Here is a 19,067-nt window from a genome sequence, read left to right as displayed (position 1 = left end):
ACAGGTATGTCAGAGAATCAAGAGTTGGGGTATGCGCCTCGTGAAGCTGTCCAAGTTGGTTTGCGGAAAAATGGTTAAAACTGATAACTACGAGTATAATTTACATGCAGTATAAAGAACACTTCCAGGCGGATTTCAGGTTTTTCAGTACATATAATAAGAAAAGTTACAAATGCATACCTCACATTACACACTAAATAAACTGTGCAACAGTATACGGTGCTTTAAACTTGGAACACCCAACTTTTACGTGGCTCAAAACGCAAAATCATAACAATACGAACCGTGGCATCATTTAAGTACAGTATTGTTTGTTATGCTGACATTATGCTGCTTTACACCGGAAAGCCAGTACTAACTTTACATCTTCTTTCAGGCCGTCTCCTCGTTTTGATCGGTCGAAAATAAATGCGAAATTTTTTCCGGCCGCTAGATTGTGGCTACCATCTGCTTAAGATTTTTCTTTTTCAGAGCAGTAAAGGTCATGAGGTCGAGATTATTATTTCCGGGTTAGCAGAACGCCCACCCGGATCTATATTTTACCAGCTCTGAGAACCGCATTCCATCCCTTGTCAGTCTCTTACAATCTCTTGACTCAGACTACAGCAGTACTTAGTGTGCTACATACAGTGCTGGCACCTTGTTTGCAGTTTATTTTCGAAGTGTTCTGCTACCTTCATTTTGACTAAATTACTCCAATTTGCTGTAGCGCTTACATTGCCTTTTTGAGGAAACGTTGTGACAGCGTAATAGTGTTGCGCCGTCACTATAGAGTGGATTTCCGTAAAGAGTTCCTCTCCGATTTTGATCTGCAAAAATTAGAGCTCGATAACCGTCGAAATGGGGAGCCGCGGCGGTCCATCACTGGCAGATCGGCGTTCGTTCGCCGCTGGAGATGTTGTCATGGCGTGTGATCCCTTCGTGTGGACACTGGAATCCAGTGCCTACAAAACCCATTGTGCACTTTGTTTGCGCCGGAGCGAATCTCTCCGGACATGTTCCGGGTGCCGTGTGCACCGCTACTGCAATGTCACTTGTCAGGTAAAAATAACTCGCGAATACCGCAGCTGGGTTCTCTGCAGGTCACTCCTGAATGAACACTGCACACAATTGGTTAAAATATTTTGCCGAACTCATGCCGGCGTACGTTTCTCAGGCTGGTGTCTTCCACTACTTTCAGTAACATGCTTCAACAACTTGCTTTCAGGCTTCAGCAATATACCATAATTCAGTAATGTAAGTTTCTTGAACTGGTGTCTTCGGCTTTCTCAGTTTTTAAAAAATTAAGCAACCAATGCTTCTATAACGCGCTATGCTGCTATAGAGCCGTGGCCATATTTTTTGCAATTTTTATAATTCGTCGGTGTAATTCTTGGACCGCCACGATAGACTGCCGACTGGAAATTGGAGCATAAACTAGAGTGCGCTATTCTGGCGAAGATGGATGCGAAAACGAAGACGGAGGTACTGCGCGTGATGGACCGCTGCGGAATAGACTGCAACGAGAACATCCCTTCGGAGTTGGTTATCAAGATGGCCAACAAAGTCAAGGTAAATTCTGCCGATTTAAATGCGTTATATTGCAGTTTATTGTAACTTATTTAGCATCGTTTGCATTAATTAAATATTATTAAAAATATTATTACTATGAACAGTTACCCAAGTTCCAATCATTGTTTTGGGCTTGGCCACTTGCTTTTTGACATCGAGTCCACCGCCCTTGGCTATGAAAACTGCAAGAAAATTGTTAAAAACTTTTAACAACCTGACAACGTATAATTGGTTTATCACTGTAATTCCTTTGTACATATTCAAATATGTGACTTGATAATTTTTACGAAATTAAACGCGATGGTCAAAATCCCCGGCCAGGGACAGCGTTCAGCGCAGCAGCTGGTAGATATGCTACCGCAAGATTCCTTTCGACAAGACCCACGCATAATACAAAGACTGCAATCGTTCGTGCTTTTTTGACACTCATCGGTCTAGATGTTCTTGGAAATTTCTTTTTGCAGATTGCCAACTGTGGAACCGCAATCCGGGATCGCCATGGCGGCTATCCTGACTTACCAAGCCGTTGTGGCCCGTAATGCGCAGGGCTTGAGTTGTCCGTCCATCAGCAGTGCACCTTGGGAGGCTGTGCTCGCGGTGTATCCGGTGGTACCGCAGAGGCACATGACGCCGGTTTGCTGGGATGTTAATGTGGTCATTATCTGTCGAAAGCGCCGTATGGTCGTTCTTGCCACGGAAGATATTCCGGTGTTCACCGGATGGAAGGATGTAAGTTAACTCGCTTCGTTTCTAGGTGCTTAGTATAATAACGCGCTATGCGTAGTTGCGCGTATTACGTACGTGTTGTCTGTTCCGTTACGTATGACTTGCTGCATTTCATCGCTAATTCCATCCATGATTCTGGTTTAACGAATCAGTCTGAAGTTTCTAACTTCAACTAAATCTGTGAGCTTGTTTCTAGCTGAAAGGTCGTGTGACTCTAGGTTAGAAGGAAGTTCATATCTCGTTCTGTTCTGTTTGTTCGTTCGTTCAGTTTGGTGATTAAACATTTGGGAAGTTCCTGAGTGTTTGGTTTCGGTAACTTTCGTTAAGCACAGCAATCCGCTCGTACCTAGCGGAAGTAGGCAGTAATACCACTTACGGAGTCCAGAGCATATTCCCACTCTACCGATTGAGTAGGTTTGGTCATCTAGTGCGGTTGCCGCGGTGCGACTTCCGCATAGCATGTCAATAACATCTAACGATACTTGTAATGATTTTATTCGGCAGCAGCCAGTCACAATACACAAAACAATACGATGATCAAATTGTACTACTTCGTCTACCGATGTAGTAAAGACGCTTTTGTATGACTGGTTTTTGATGCGATGCAATATTATGAAAACAGTCTGCTGTGCAGATTTTTGACCTCTTAGAAACCGAAATAATATAAACTTAAAAAAAAGGCAACATACTGGAAAGTACAATAGCAGGCACAAGAAAAGCCGTAAGGCGGGATCCACAAATTACAAAATTCCATAAATTCGATTCACTATATTTCGAACAGTTTCGATTCACTATATTTCATAGTCTTAGAACGAATATTCGAAATTTCACAGTTTGTTTTAGAATTTGGAAATCATTTTGCAGACCTTAATCTTAATCGGTTTGAGAACGATCTTCATGGCTGAGTGCGTTAGCCTGCGAAACCTAAAGAAAATTGGTACATAGTGAGACTACTGGTACACGTGGTCCGTGGATGCTTTTAAACTTTTTGAAATTTTATCTCGCATTTAGCTTTCCAATCAGATGTTGCGCACACCAGCGGATTTCTTGCTACGTAAACGAACATAACATTTGGTAGAAGAATATCATAAAACAGTTGATCCTAGTGTTGGGGAGCGCGCAGAAGCAAAAGTTCTCTTGAATGTGTACGAATTTTATTACTACGTACACTACATTTTCCTAAAGTGAGATTCTGGTAAGCAGGGTAAATCGACAGCTATTCGTAAATACCAAACAGTGAGCCACTGTACGAAGACGTAGGACCATATACCGAGCTGTGGGCAAACCCGGTTTTCCACTTCCTTGTATGCTTTATTTTTGCTTTTTTATTATTTTGCTTTTGGTGCAATCAAACGAGTGAGAAGTGAGCGAAGCTATAAAATTTACTGGACATTCGAGTAGTTTGGTCGTTGCCAATATATCTGCTCTTAGCGTTTCTGTCACGACTTGAGGTGGCGGCATAATACATTTATTATGAACCACCACTGAGGGCGCACAAAACCAACAGATTGTTGTCAACAAGAAAACAAGGGCATACTGCTATTCGCAGTTGCCATGCTAGACGGACAACACACAGTCACAGAGGTCGCTAAAGGACAACACATTCTCGTGGCACAAGTGCCACTGCACTACGCCACAGTTTCTAACTTCTGAGTTTTAAAAAAATTGCAGATTGCTCACCAGCTGATGCGTTTACCATGAAAATGACTAAAATAGGTCACATGACAATTGACATTAACTATTTATGTCAAGGCGGCATTAAATTATTTTACCTTTGCAGTGTGCATTTACTTCATGGTGGAACAAAGTACGGTTTTTTTTCAGTTGCGATTTAGTGGTTTTGCATCACAGCCGTTTTCCATGACAAGAGCCGAACGACGAAGCGGTTTTGAGAAGACTTTCGGATATCCGTGCACATGTCGGAGATGCACAGAAGAATATGTACGGTACTAACCAGTGGAATGTGGATTTTACATTTTCAGAGCAGTGCTTCTGATTGACCTTGCACATACTTGTTTCCCGATTAAACCCTTTGCCTATAAGTGTTGGCTTAGAATATATATTGTAGGATATTATTAATCCAGAACATCTATAGACGACAATGTTAAGCACTATTTATGCAGTGAAAAATACGGTGGGTGACATCGTTGTCAGTGATGTTTTAAAATGTATGTCCTCTATTATACTGTAATAAAGCGTAATATTCATGCATTTCAAATTCTCCATTACCGTAGACCGTGGTCAAGGTGAGACAGTCATCCCGTCACTTACACCCGTGCAACACTACTGTACAACTGTCAGAGTGCCGTGCATAAAGCACAGGATTGAGCGATGGCTCAATGAGATGAGACCGGCACATTCGCCTCACCATCGGCTCGCCATTGGCAATTACACACGCAGATCCACCGCGTGCTCCATCCAGTCCAGTCGAGTGCCAGCATCGGAATCGACAACATCGATTCCTTTAGCCTTCTGATGATTTCGTGCCCTTTCATTAGATTTGTGTTTTGATGTGATTATAGCATTTATTTCAATGAAATAAAAGCGATTTGTTTGAGGAGTTGTTGTTTCCGCCGTGTTTTCTCTATGCAGCGTAGACGCCACTCCGAGACAACTGTGCCTTTTATACCCGGGTTGCCTGCTTAAAAAACTTTTTTTAAGGTAACCGGCTCAACTTGCCGCTTTTGTACAGGTGTGTTCCTGCGACCATTGCTGGCCAATAGGGTCCATTCTGGCCACAGATTTCGGTACGAAATTGATGTTCTACCAGAGTCCGGCTTGAATATGTGGGCTCTTCAGATTTGTACTCTCCAGTCAGTAGCACTTAGCCTTGCGGGAGTCGTTTCTCCGGCTTTTATCGTCCGGTTCGCGACTTCGTGTATCAAAATTGATTAATAAAATCAATCCACCACGTGGTCCTGTGGAACAGCATGAACACTAGCGCGCGGAAATCGTCAGCAGTGGTCCGAAAAGACAATTAGAAGCGCTAATTTTGCGCAGTATGCGTCAAAGCGGGGCTTTTTAGTTCTACATTTTATTTCTGAATTGCGTTTTGAACTTTCCATTTGCTGCTAAGTTAAGTTAAGTTTAATCGTTTAACGTCCGCACACAATCTGGGTAAGACCCAATCCGAGGCCGCAGACTCGTCATAATTAAAAAATATAACACAAAATATCGAACAACGATAGGCAGAAAAAATAACATTCATTCATATTTCCAACAACTGCACATGATCAGTATGATAAAACTTCTTAAGGGACTTCACTGTCTTCCAGTTAACATCATTTAAAGCCGTTTTAAATTTAGTCAGTTTCCCGGAGGGTTCTGCCGGTAGGTATAAATCGTTCCATATCCTTGCCATCCGATAGGCGAAAGATTTATCCGAAGGTGGAAGTGTCAGGCCGCAAAACGTTGATCCAGCAGGAATTATCGGGCACGGATGTTCAGCCATCTTCTGCCGATGACGCGTCGCACCTGCAACACCACAACGCGCAGTATCCTTGCGGAATAATTTATCTCCGTATGGAATAAGGTTGAACAAAAATTTTTATGTCAGTTGCAAGCTGTGTTTGAGATTTCGCCGCACGATCGGTTCCCCTTCAAGTTCTTTTAGCCTGGTTTCATAATTACTCGGTTGACATTTGAAAGGAAGCGACCTAAGAAATCTTCTTTGCACATTTTCGATAGTATCGATTAGACCTTTCTGGGCTGGAAATGTTACGGATGCACAATAGTCGGAAACGAGAAGAACAACGTTTTTATATAATACGCAACGCGCCGACAAGTCTCGACGTCGGAACAATGTATTAAGATATCTTAGTCGTTTTAACATCCTGCTAGAGACATTTTCACACTGTAACTTCCATTTGTGATTACGCTCAAGGTAAATTCCGAGATATTTTGCCGAATCAGCTATGGGAATGTCTTCTCCATTTAGCTGATAGCACTGGGACGACTTCGCACGAGATGAAAATTTAATACATGCAGATTTTTTACCGTTAAATACGAGGTTATGCTGCAGGACGGGAATAAAGAAACTCGGGAATAAGCTAGCAGGAAACGTTTTTATTTTCAAGTGCTGTGAAAATGATCCTCTGAAGTTGATTCTTAAGCGCATTGCGTAAAAACTGTAACTCCGCCATTAAACCATTTTGATATTCCAGTATACTTACTTATATCCGCTTGCGCAACAGACATGGTAGCATTGGTAGAGCAGCCGGCTGAGATTTAAGAATTGCAGAGTACGGGCTAGTCCAGTCCGGCTGACGCATTTTCGTACTTACTACAGACCTGCTCAATGCTCTCACAGCAAAGACTCAGACTCGTACTCTCCTATAATAGATGTGCGATTGTTAGCAGTGCGATATTAGTGCGTCGTGAATTCATGATGGAAACGAAGGAGCCCATTGACAGGCGTTCGTTCGCGGCGGGGGATCTTGTACTGCGCTGTGAGCCCTTCGTGTGGGTGCTGGAGAGCGACGAATACCAAGCACGCTGTGCTTACTGTCTGCGGCAGAGCGAGGAACTGCGCACGTGCTCAAGATGCAGACTCCACCGTTACTGCAGCGTCACTTGCCAGGTATGATGTATCATGTGTAGCTTTGCTGAGCTACTCGTGTTTTTTGGCCAGATGGGCGATCTGTACGTAGTGGCGCCAGGAATTACTGTAAATTTCTAAGACGGTCGCGGTTATTGTTGAACGACACGAAGATGACGTTCACTGCGACAAGAAGAAGATTAAAGTTTTTGTGTACATAGTCTACTGACTGGAAGCTGGAGCATAAACTGGAATGCACCCTGCTGAAGACCGCGACTGATAGCACGAATGGCACGGAGCATGACATCATCGTGCACTCCTCGCAGTATGGTCTGGAGGTGCCACAAGAGCTCATCGCCAAGCTCGCCAACAAAATCAAGGTTAGTGCGCTATGCAGTTTCCGCTTTTTTCGGCAAGGTGTGACAGTTGATTCTAGAAGCTGTAATTATCAAGCGATAGCACCTACACTTCTCCAGTGTGGAATTGAATTTCGTTTGATAGCGTCGGTAATACTAATACACGATGATCAGGGTCCTCAACTGATACGATTAATGCATGAAATACCGTCTATTTCGCGCGCAGTTGACGAAAAATCCAAGAAAGCAAATAAATTCCTGAAAATCGGAGAAATTTTAACAGAAGCAGAAACTTAATCAAGATGTTTAAGTTTAAGACTTTAAGTATTCCAAACTTCCCTCGATGGATTGAAGCCTTAATCTTGCACATCTCGAAATTAAAAATTTAAAAAAACTGCGAGAGGGAAAATTGAAAACTAGTTTGCCCGCATTGGTTTCTGTTTGTTGTGTTCTATTCGTCCATTTTACGTAGTTGAACACGATGATGGATATCCCGGGAATGGGTCGCAAATCCGCCAGAGATCTGCTGTCCATGCTGCCAGCGAATCCCGCACAATCAGAATACGAGCAGCTTATGTCGCCAGCGTAAGATGTGTCTTTCCCGTGTGTTTTAGCCATATCCGGCTAAATTCGGAGGTGTTGGTGCTGTTTACAGGGATATGCTGGCGTGGGAGTCGGAGAACTCCATGTTAACCGGCGTACCCGCAGCAGACGTTCTGAACTATTATGGACTGCTCCACTATAACGCTCTATACATTTACGATACGAAGTTCTGTGGCGTCAGCGGACCGATCGGCTTAGCCGTTTTTCCACAGGCATCGCTGCGGCGGATGACACCAGTGTGCTGGGACATCAATGTGTTGCTGACCTTCCATGGACGACGGCTGTTTATTCATGCCGCAGAAGACATTCCGCAGTATACTGGACTTCGAGACGTGAGTCGGCTTCGTGCAACATGAATTAATTATAATCTGTGAACTGATTATATTGCTTACACGTTGAGATAAATATTTTGTAATTTATGACAAATAACGTCTTAAATTTCTGAACGGCTTACCGACACTTCGCCGACTTACGAACGAATCGTCGACCGAAGAAACCTTAAAAGAGTTTATGAAAACCTAAGTGCCTAAGAAAACTGAGACGGTTTAGCTAAACGGTAGCTCGATATTGTGACGGGTCGACATTGTGTCTGTTCGAGGAAGTGTCGGTCGCCGAATTTGAAAACGCAAGCATCATTTAACTTTATAATGTCAGCATATCTTGCAGCTGCGTTACAATGAGCATCCGGATCCATTTTGCCAGACACGAGCGGAGCGACGTGCTGCATTCGAGAAGAAATTCGGTCATCCGTGTACTTGTCGCCGATGCTCGCCAGAATGTGTACGCCGCTACTCAGCATCTTCAGTTTTTTCCTGTAAATTTACGTTAGTCCATATGTTTTCGCAGGATGCTGAGATTAATCCGCTACGCTGCGTGACGGAGGGCTGCAGCAACCGCATTCCCAGCGATATCCGCGCACACCACGCCTGCTTCGAATGCGGTGCCATCAATCGAGACCGCTTGACGCAGTTTCATCAGTTCATGCTGCGGTATGAGACCATTACGGCCAGCTCGGAGATGGAGTCCTACTCGGCCATGGTCTTGCAGGTCTGTATGGACATGGACGCTGCCGGAATCCTGCAGCCCGATGCGCATTTCCGCTACGTCTGCGGCCGGGAATTACCGAACAAATATTATGTTGAGTGCCGCTTGGAGGAGGGCTTGAAAACGATCGTGGAATTGGTTGGCTGCGTTACTGCCTGCGTACGGTAAATTTCAAATTTCTCAATCAACAAATAAATGGAATTCTCAATACGCGAATAAGCACATCAGTATTGCAACGCTCTGCATAACGGAGCTCAGAGGCGGCCCTCGGAGCCAAAATCAGTTCTGCTGGTGGTGAGACTTATTAGTAAAGGCGTGAAAATCGCACGTACCGCTGTAAGGCTTTTTTACTAAATCAGGAAAATAACCTGTTACATAGCAATAAATTGGTGTAGATCGATAAGAAGAGATCGGTCTATAATGAGGCTTTCGTTGCGCCGACATGCATTTAAACTTTTTGGAATTTTGTTACCAATAACTCCGCATCCAAACGTTCCGCGCGAAAGCGGAGTCCGCGCCGACGTTCGCAAATCATTTGGCTACAGATTGTCAAAAAGCAATCCAAAAAAGTGTATGAAAGTGTGCGAAAACCGAAAGCTCCCGTCGATATACACGAATTTAAGGCTATGTACCGGGACACTCCCATTAACACTCCATTAACCAATCAAACTGACTGCCTTGATCTTTTCAAAGGAAATGCTGCCGGTGTTTGAGTACTTTACCCTATACCCCGATAGAAGTTAATGACGACGGCTATTTCTTTAATGTTTAGGTTTTAGGTTTTAATGCTTAACGTCTGCAAATACAAGGAATCACTTCTTATCGAGATTTGCAGACACCGTCAAAGGTCAATTAAAAACTTTAGCGGAAAAATAGTCCCTCAACAATACTGCAAGTACAGCATACTGCAAGGCTGAATTATTATTATTTACTATTTTGTAGTGAGAGTGCGCTTGAAGTTATTGAGGCTGTTATTGCCTATATGGTTATTACTTGTCCTTGCAGGAAAATATACCCAGAGTATTCACTAATTCGCGCACGCCTCCTGATGTCAGCCGGACTGTCTGTCGTTGATGCGCTCCCCAAGCCAATGCTAAACATTGGAGTGGACCGGATGTCGAGCTTGGACATCCAGAAGCACGACGTAGCCGCGGCCACCGTGTGGGCTCTTAATATGGATTTCTGCAGCGAAGCCCGAGGTATTTTGATCAAGTTGTTCGGTAAACAGTCGAAGGAGGTCCAGGATGGCGATGCGGATTGTAAGCAGGCTGTTACCAAACTGCTCTGCATCCAGCAGATGCTTCGCCTCCGCAAATAGTAACGTTTGACTGCTTGTCGGTGCCATCGTCGTCTGCTGTATACAGTATTCTAATTCAACTTTTTTTGCGTGGATGTTGTTATGCAAATGGTTAATTCGAAAACAAGCAATAATGTGTGTTTATATTGTTCATTTGGCCGACCTTGTCTGTTTTTTTTTCGTGAATGATATTTTTATTGTTTATTTGTAGAACTTGTGAGTGTGAGTACTGTAGAAGATTAAAGATTTCATTGCATCAACCATTCATAATAGTTAATTTTCATAATACATCGGTGATCATGCGTAATGCACGCCAAGGCCAATGCTCCTGAAACATTTGTGGCACGCTTCGTACCAAAGGAAAAAAGTGAATCGTCTTTTCTCTTCTTGTAGTCACAGTAGACATCTGTATACAGGCTGTAGACATCCTGTAGTACTATCGGTAGTCACCTGGTTTCTTAGGATGTATAATTACAGCGTGTCTACAACGGTGCCTACAGGGGTAGCACGTCAATTCGCCGACCTACAATTTGCTGACCGACCATTTGTTGACCGACATGTTGCTGACTTACACAACTCGCTGACCGACAACTTGTTGACCGACAATTTGCTTTTCGGCTAAGCTGTTGACCGATGTTTTGTTGAAACTTTCTCTGCTGACCGACAACTTGCTGTCAAGTTCGAGACGTTAGTTTTTGAGTTTCCTTAACTTTTTGTTGTTTATTCTTAGATTTCTTAGGTTTCTTAGGGTTCTTAGGTTTCTTAGGTTTCTTAGGTTTCTTAGTTTTCTTAGGTTTCTTAGGTTTCTTGGGTTTCTCAAGTCAGCAAATTGTCGGCAGCAAGTTGTCGGTGTTCACAAAAAGTCGTTCAGCGATTTGTCGTTTCAACAAACTGTCGGGTCAACATTTCGTCGGTCAGCAGGAAGTCGCCAGCAAGTTGTCGGTCAGCAGGACAGTCGTCAGCGAGTTGTCGGTGTGCCGCCTACAGGTTGTTTACGGATGCCTACCGCTGTATACAGGCAGCCCTTCCTAGGTTCCTTGTAGTCACCAGGTTTCTTAGGGTGTCTACAGGTTGTCTACAGATGACTACAGTGACTATAAGAAGGAAAAAACGCTCCATTTGTTTTGGTACGAAACGTTCGATATATATCCTGAATTGACCTTAGCGTGGTGCAACAGGTTGACAGGACGGCGTTGTATTATTCTCCCGGATCGTGTCGCACAAGTTTTCTCGGTTTTTAAAGTTTTTGGCGTAGTTTTCTTGTGCATTTTCTGATCATAAATTACTAGACTGGTCGTTGCGATTCTGCGAGAAACACCTTCGGAAGGGATGGCATCGATGGAACGAGTCGTGACAATGTTGGCAAAACATTTAATTCAGCCATAAAATCAGGAATGACTTTAACGAGAAGTTATACCGTGTTCGTGGTCTAAGTGGCAAAATCGCTTGCGCTCAATGCGCGAAACGTTGACATCCGAACCCGTACAATTTATAACAACCAGAATGATTATACTACACACCTTCATGAGAGAAAAAAATGTTTGTATGAAAAAAGCCGAAAAAAACGATGTTTTTCAACCCAAATTTTCGAAATGTAATAACAAATTTCATTGATTCCAAAAAAATTAAACTCCGACGTAGAAGTGGGGTTTACTGAAATAGGAAAAACTCTGAGAAGAGTTTTTTTGTTTTAAGTTTAAAATGCGTCTAAAATTTGCATTTTTGTCCACCGGAAGTCACTTTTATTTTTCTGTTGAGAGTTAGAATACAGTTATCAAAAAAAGCCTCCCTAAAGTTGTTGGCAAATGATTTTTCTACATTCTGATCAAATCTAAGAATTTAATTACGATTTGTGAATTAGTTATTGATTTTACGAATTGAAGTTGCCAAATTGCTCAGAATTCAGCGGAGAACTTTCTTTGTTCTGCACTTTCGCCGAACCTGTCATTTTTGCGCCTACAGTGCCGCCACAGTTAGTTTGCTCTTGTATGCACAGAATGACCACTGGTGAGTAGTGAGCGCTCACGGAACAGTGTTATGTCTTTCCCTTTGTCTCACGGCTTTTGTTATCTCATCTTGTCCTTACTGCGTACACAAGATTTCGGTCTGCTCGCTTTTGCACTTGCCAGTGGGCTGTTATTCCTGAACCGTTGCGGAAAGTGCGTTCATATGGACGTGCCGTTTCATTGCCAGCTGCGGTCATTCAAATAAACGATTTGACCACAGGTGGCAGCAGAGCAGAAAGATCGCCAGTCCGCCAAAATGATGACAGCAATTCGCACAAAAAACTGAATAACTTTTTAAATTGAAATTTGTTAGGAATTGGTGTGGTGTGCAGTTTAGGTCAGACCATACTAAATGCAATCACAAAGTTCGAAAAATTAGAATTTTTGTTACCCGACATGGTATAACTTCTTCTTTAGCGCTTAGAATTATGCAATCAAGAGAGTGTTTTGTGGACTAAACTCAAAGGCTAGACAAGCCTGTACAACGCCTAAGCGAGCAAAAGCGTTTTTTCGATCAAAAAATGTGCTCGTAGAAAAAAGGGCTGCTGGCGACTGAAAACTGTTGCTAGGATGTGTAATAACGCGCTTTTGTTGCGGAAGGTGGTGAAAAAGTCAGCGCCCAAGATCGTATTTTTGGCACATGGTCAAGGAGGACTTCCTATGGTTGCACGGTTACATCGCGAAGGAGGTCATCCTACAGTTTGGCCACGCCCACAGTCATACTGCTGCCCTGACCCGTTAGATACTTCAGGTTAATGTTGTGAAGTGCACTCCGAAAAGCCATTAGTTGGCTAAGGCACTAGATTTGGCGCTCTTGGTGGCATAAAAATTAAATTAATGAGAATTTAACACGAATTTTATTTGAAAACGAGGCAACCACGGTATCTGCCGCGGGACTGCCGCATTTTTAAGGAAGTCTTCTCTAGTTTTGAAATTCTGTAATTCGTAGCACGCTGAAATCTTGGAGACCTCAGATGCAAAAAGTGTTGGATAGTTGTTTCATGTTATGTGATGTACTGACCTACTCGGTAGCAATTATCATTGCAAGCCGCCGCTTTTCTAGAACAGTCGAACGTGCTCTCTCAGGTAATTAGTATTGTAACGAGAAAGGTCTAACACCCCCTCGAAATAACAGATAAATCGGGATGTGGGAGAGCACTGGTCTCCCACAAAAGAAGAGTTTATGGCCCAAAAGGGGAAAAATACAGAAATATGGGAAAAGGAAAGCAACAAACTGATCATTTCCAAAGGAAATGCATGAATTCTACACCGGCAGCCACCTGGGGCGGCTGCTGCATACATCAAGCACACAGCGTGACAGTATTTACTAACGCAAACGCACCTGTGCCTGGTCTGCTTGAAGTTACTGTAATGTTTTACCGAAGTGTCGTTTCATACTGCGTCAGGTCACATATTTTACAATCTAAAGGCTACAATGGATTTTGTTATAGTTCGTAATAAAGTGTTTATATTATGAATTTTGTTATAGGACTCGGTTTTGTGCTTACGTGTGATACTTATTAAAAGTATGTTGCCTCAAGGAATGAACCAAGTAAACCAGCGATAAAGCCTGCTGCGGATTACGGATATTAATACGAAATCCGGAATCCCCATTTGCGCCACGCTTCTGTTTATCCGGCTCAGGCAGCACGACCGTACGGCCCTTATTTTCGATTACTGCAAAACAGTGCATAAATTTATTTCGACGTAAATCGCCGCACCAGGGAACATTGACAGCGTAGTACTGCGTTCTTAGAATAAAAAGATTATTTGCGGTATATTTTTTCGCGATTCCGACACATCGTAGTTTGTGATTATTGCTGCTGCCGCGCGCTTATCTGCTTGTGGAAATGGGGAGCCGCGATGTTGTACCAGAGAATGTTCGCCGCTCGTTTGCCGGTGGGGATGTTGTCATGGCGTGTGATCCCTTTGTGTGGGCCTTGGAGCCCAGCTGCTACAAGACTTACTGCGCTTTCTGCTTCCGCAATAAGGAGCCCTTGCGTACGTGTACCGGATGTCGTCTGCACCGCTACTGCAGCGTCACCTGTCAGGTAAAAGTGATAGAATAAGTTAGTATTAAGCCATTGATGTAGCATACATACCTAATAATATGGTTCCTTTGCACAGTTCCCTCGTACACATAAATTCAGTTTTTTTGTCCGAGAACTGTATTATGCAGTGTATAATATGAATTGAACGACATGTACGCATATCATTTGCCGTTTTTTACTGAAATTGTTATCCTCATGTCTTCTGTGTAATGTGTCTTGGATTGACTTGATAGACTGCCGACTGGAAACTGGAGCATAGATTAGAGTGTTCCCTGCTGGCGAAGATAGAAGCAGGGACGAAGATGGAGTCGAGTAGCCATTCGTCGGGCATCGGGACAGTCTACAGTTTTCAGCCTCCGCAGGAACTGTTGACTAAGATGGTCCATAAAATAGCGGTACATTCGGTTATCTCAGTGTAATTAACTATAAGTAACTACAGTTTCATATCAAATTTTTATTTTACAGTTACGGTAATTACAATAATCACAATTTTACATAATTTTTATTAGTGCAATTAATAACAAATTTACTTTTTATTTATGTTCACTCAGCGACATAACAGTCAATCAATCCACTACGGCCAATACTGCACAATCAAGAATTGAAAAAACAACCAAAATCACTATTGTCAACAACTTTATTCTTTCCCGGTAAAGTTTTATATTTATATAATTGCACTCAAATATCAAACTATTGTCTGTTGATGACCGATTAAGTTACCAAAGTGGACAGTAGTCAGAGAGAATGCGCTTAAAAAGTGCAACTACTGAAGTTGCTGTTAAATTAACAATTTACCTAACTGCGATATAAATCCCGATGCAATTCAGAAGAGCTAGAAGAGTTGTTTTAGTTGTTCTGGCTGTTGGATATTTGAGTTTGAGTGTACATATGTATATATATGTAAATCAGTACATGGCAGTTGCTTGAGAAAATTTTAAGTAATTTACTACCCGGTAGGGAAAAAAATTCCGGTACGCATGCGACCGTACTGTGCGCGGCATTTTAATTAAACGCTGTTTTGTAGTTGAACGTGAGGGTCGATGTGCCCGGCCAGGGACTGCGGACAGCGCGAGAAGTTCTGGACAGTCTCCCGCAACACCCTTTGGTTCAGGACAAGAACGTCATCCAGCAGACGATGGAGTGCGTAGACCTAAAGCGCTCGTCTCTGTGTCTTCGTTGTGGTTTTCAGCTGTTGATGTCCTTCACAGATTGCGTGAGATGGACCCGTCAACAGGGGTCACTATGCTGGATATCCTCGCCTGTCACGGCATTGTCGCGAAAAACACGCAGACTATCTTCAATTCACCCATTGTCAGCGGCAACACACCCAACGGGTTTGCCGTGTACCCACTGACGCCGCAGCACGACATGACGGCGGTGTGCTGGGATGTGAACGTTGTTATCAATTTCCGGGCCGCCGTATGGTCATTCACGCCACGGAGGACATTCCGATATACAATGGCTTGCAGGATGTGAGTTTACTGTCTGCGACTTCCGATACTCTCTACAGCAGTGCTTGTGTTTTATTTTAAAATTTCGCGTGTGGCTTTCCTGAATCGGTTATTGCCAGTTAACAAGTAACTAAAGTACGTAAAGTAATTGAATAAGTAATTAATTGATTAAGTAATCACTTCCTTAGGTAACTGAATGTATATTATTATTAAGTACTCGTACACTCGTTTAATCGGTAACAGCCACTGGGTGTTGCCAGCACAAGGATGGTTTCGAAGTGTCGTGAGTGAGGTGAGGGTTCATTTGCAAACACGTACGAGTACTTGGCCATAATCTACAGAACTCTTTGTCCAAATGGCATCAAAATTAATACGACTAAACGGTCGACAGTAGCCAGTTTGGTTGGCAAAGACTTCACAGCAGAACTCTATTAGCAAGTGCTTAGAGCAAGGGTTCAGCGAGTTAAGTAAGCCGGGGCCAGGAGCAATTAGGGGCAAGACTGCAGCAACAAGAATACACTCATTCCTAGAAGAATGTGACTGTGGCATGCTGTCGCTAAAAATTTGATGAAATTAGGATTTTGATTTACATTTATATCACAACAACAACCAATGAATGAAGAGCAAGGCTCCTACTGGCGGTATATTTATTAACTTCTATCGCTACAGTACTTATTTAAATGCAAGGCGGTTTCCCGACCGTGTTTGGATAGGATAAGCCTGCTCTTGTTACCGTTAGATTCCTTGCTGAGTAGTGTTAGTAAATAGTGTTGATAGAAATCATAGAATTATATCGTTAGTTCTCATAGCCACCAAACCTGAGACTTCATCTTAAGCAATCTTGCACCTGATTTTCCTTTTTCTAAGTCCTGCGGGGCCAGCGCGGGAGAACCTCAGAACTATCAGATTTACTTTCTTATACATAAGCAGTCCTTTCTCGAAATTTGATTAGTACAACGGTTGAGGATAGGAGAGCTAGATTAATTAAGAAATTTAATTATCTGGATTAGGATCAATTATCAGGATTTACTTGGTCACGGGCTGTGCGGCAAAGTTGTATTTCGGTATTTGAATTGAACCACCGATTTATTTTCCAGCTACGCTTCAGTGAAATGCGCCAGCAGACTTTCACGACGAGAGACGTGCGTCGCACCGATTTCGAGAAGAGTACCGGACATCCATGCACGTGCCGGAAATGCACGGAAGAATATGTACGGTGCAGAAGAACATCAAAGTTCAGTCTCAGCCTTTATCACTGTCAGACTTTTTGACGCTTTCGTAGGACGCGGAAATCAATCTCCTGAAGTGTGTGACAGCCGGCTGTAGTAACCGGATTCCCAGCGACCGTCGGGCGATGGAAGCATGTACGGAATGTGGAGCCATCAACAGCGAACGCCTGAAGGAATTCCGCCGGTACCAGCAGCGGTTAGCGGACTACAAGGCCTTCAGTCCCACGCAGCCCAATATGCCCGAAGCCATGAGATTAGTGATGTGTGAGGAGATGGATGCGGCCGGCATCCTTCAGCCGGATGCGCATTTCCGTTTGGTCTGCGGCTGGAGATTGCCGCAGAAATACTTTGAAGAGGACCGCTTTGAGGACGGCTGGAAGATGACGCAGCAACTGGTGGCTAGCATGCGGTAAATAATTTCCCTATTGATTTCGAACTTGTATGCCGTCGTGAGTCTCGTGACAAGCAGGATTCGGAAAATGGGAAAAAATAATGGTTGGTTCACATTTTCGTTTGGTTTTCGTGCGATTGTGTTGGGGTTTCTTAAAATTTTTTAGTTCCTAATTTGCCAGCGTTTTAATAATTTAGCATTGAACTGGACTTTTTTAGAATCATCTATCCCAAATACGAACCGTTCGGCGCTATGCTGCTGGGGCTGGCCGCACTTTACGCTGCTGACGCATTAGAGAAGCACGTGCAGGATCGGATTAAGAAGCTGTCGCGACCGGCTAAAAAACAACTGCAGACTATGTGCAGAGATGCTTTCCAGGTGCTTATCGAATACTGCCAGGCGGGCCTGCACATCCTGACGGTGGTATACGGAGAGCAATCCTATGAAGCCGAGATCGCTAACAGTTGGGTGGTCGGCGAAACCAATCGGTCACGAAAGATTAACAATATGTTGCGCGTCAGGAAATGAGGTGGATGGTCACGGCCGCCGTTATTGCTGTGGAGTGTTTTGTCCGTCAAGACGAAGCCAGGATCTGTTGTGGTTATTTAAGTAGCAATGGGCTGTTTTCGATAGACTGTTTCTTTGCTGTAGTTAACGCAGTGGCTCTCCGCTGACATTTTTATTTTGAGGAACTGGAATTTAGCAGTACTATGCATTAGCACTACCACTGAGATTTGTGACGTGTGCATAATAAGATATTTTTGTAGTTGCACCGCAGCAGGTACGTTTCGCAAACTCTTTAATGCAGATTTCTGCTAGCTGACTTTCGAATGTAAGTGCAGTGCACGACAAAAAGAAGTTGATGAGGCGCGACCGCACACTGGCCGGTCTAATTCAACCTCTTTTTGTCGTCCATTGTATGTTATGCATTGTAATAGTTTGCTGTTCGCTTGTTATTACTTTTTTGTATAGTAGTATTGTCATAATGCTTACCTCCGTACTGTACTGTCATAATGGCACGTGCCAAAATGCTGCCGGCCGTGAATGGCGGTCGTTTTCAGGTTTACGGTTTTCTACTTGACTACTTGTAATTTCATTCTTTGCGACGGGTTTACTGACTTTTCCGCAAGTGCAGCGCTCATGTGTACCTGTACTTCTATTCTTTCTTACAGATATTACAGGAGTAATAAAATATAAGTAACTAATTTTGCTCCTATCAATCACCACAGCAAGTGTTAAAATTAAAATGTGTTGTATGTACACTTTGATTCCGAGATGCTTTCGCGGATAACGGGTGAACATTACGTACAGAATAGGATTATGTACGCGCTTACGAGTCTCAATCACCGTTATTCCCAAATCTTTTTTGTGCTTGTCCAATTCTGCTCGCGCGGCCTCTCTGTCATTCTCGTTCTTGAACCGGATGGCGATATTGTTATTCTGTGTACGGCGAACATGCTCCATATTGAATCTCTCGCTGGCATTAGGAATGCACTGGGGCAGCTTTCTTTCAATTTCATCAACGACATCTTCTGCACTGCTGGCATCGTGTGTAGGTTTTTCCGCTGAGACAACAAGCGCATAGGTTTTTCCAGTTTTCGAGGCGGTTGACTGGATAGGAGGTCCATTCTTTCTGGCAGTGGTAGCCGTTGCTGCGGTATTTTCAGGGACACGAGGAATGGCAACCAGCGCAGTGGCGATTTGTTTCTTCTTCAGTTCATGCACTTCCCGCTCCAAATCCAGAATTCTGTTGTGCTGTTCGATGTTTTGGCTGACCATGCGACTCATTAGAGGCAACAATTCGTCGATTGCTGCTTTCAGGCTT

The 19,067-nt window shown here is 43.4% G+C and overlaps 3 protein-coding genes across 3 annotated transcripts; all 3 read left to right on the top strand.

Annotated features, from left to right (window-relative positions):
- The first annotated feature begins 840 nt into the window (after positions 1-840).
- Positions 841-2,090, top strand: LOC129591453 (N-lysine methyltransferase SMYD2-B-like). Its single transcript, XM_055487111.1, has 3 exons — positions 841-1,041; positions 1,390-1,551; positions 2,016-2,090. Exons 1-3 carry the CDS (start codon positions 841-843, stop codon positions 2,088-2,090), a joined length of 438 nt encoding a protein of 145 aa, XP_055343086.1.
- Positions 2,091-6,660: 4,570 nt separating this feature from the next.
- On the top strand, positions 6,661-10,196 carry LOC129591521 (uncharacterized). Its single transcript, XM_055487191.1, has 7 exons — positions 6,661-6,856; positions 7,036-7,194; positions 7,643-7,755; positions 7,826-8,105; positions 8,440-8,553; positions 8,620-8,981; positions 9,823-10,196. The coding sequence occupies exons 1-7, from the start codon at positions 6,662-6,664 to the stop codon at positions 10,133-10,135; spliced, it is 1,536 nt and encodes a 511-aa protein (XP_055343166.1). The 5' UTR covers position 6,661; the 3' UTR covers positions 10,136-10,196.
- Positions 10,197-13,970: 3,774 nt separating this feature from the next.
- On the top strand, positions 13,971-17,770 carry LOC129591452 (uncharacterized). Its single transcript, XM_055487110.1, has 7 exons — positions 13,971-14,171; positions 14,405-14,566; positions 15,196-15,311; positions 15,380-15,590; positions 16,720-16,833; positions 16,905-17,260; positions 17,461-17,770. The coding sequence occupies exons 1-7, from the start codon at positions 13,971-13,973 to the stop codon at positions 17,768-17,770; spliced, it is 1,470 nt and encodes a 489-aa protein (XP_055343085.1).
- Positions 17,771-19,067: the final 1,297 nt, after the last annotated feature.

The sequence above is a fragment of the Paramacrobiotus metropolitanus genome, unplaced genomic scaffold, assembly GCF_019649055.1.
Source record: "Paramacrobiotus metropolitanus isolate TYO unplaced genomic scaffold, Prichtersi_v1.0 Parri_scaffold0000046, whole genome shotgun sequence".
NCBI classification, from domain to species: domain Eukaryota; kingdom Metazoa; phylum Tardigrada; class Eutardigrada; order Parachela; family Macrobiotidae; genus Paramacrobiotus; species Paramacrobiotus metropolitanus.
The sequence above is the reverse complement of the archived record's forward strand: the minus strand, read 5'-3'. Positions and strand labels throughout refer to the sequence as shown.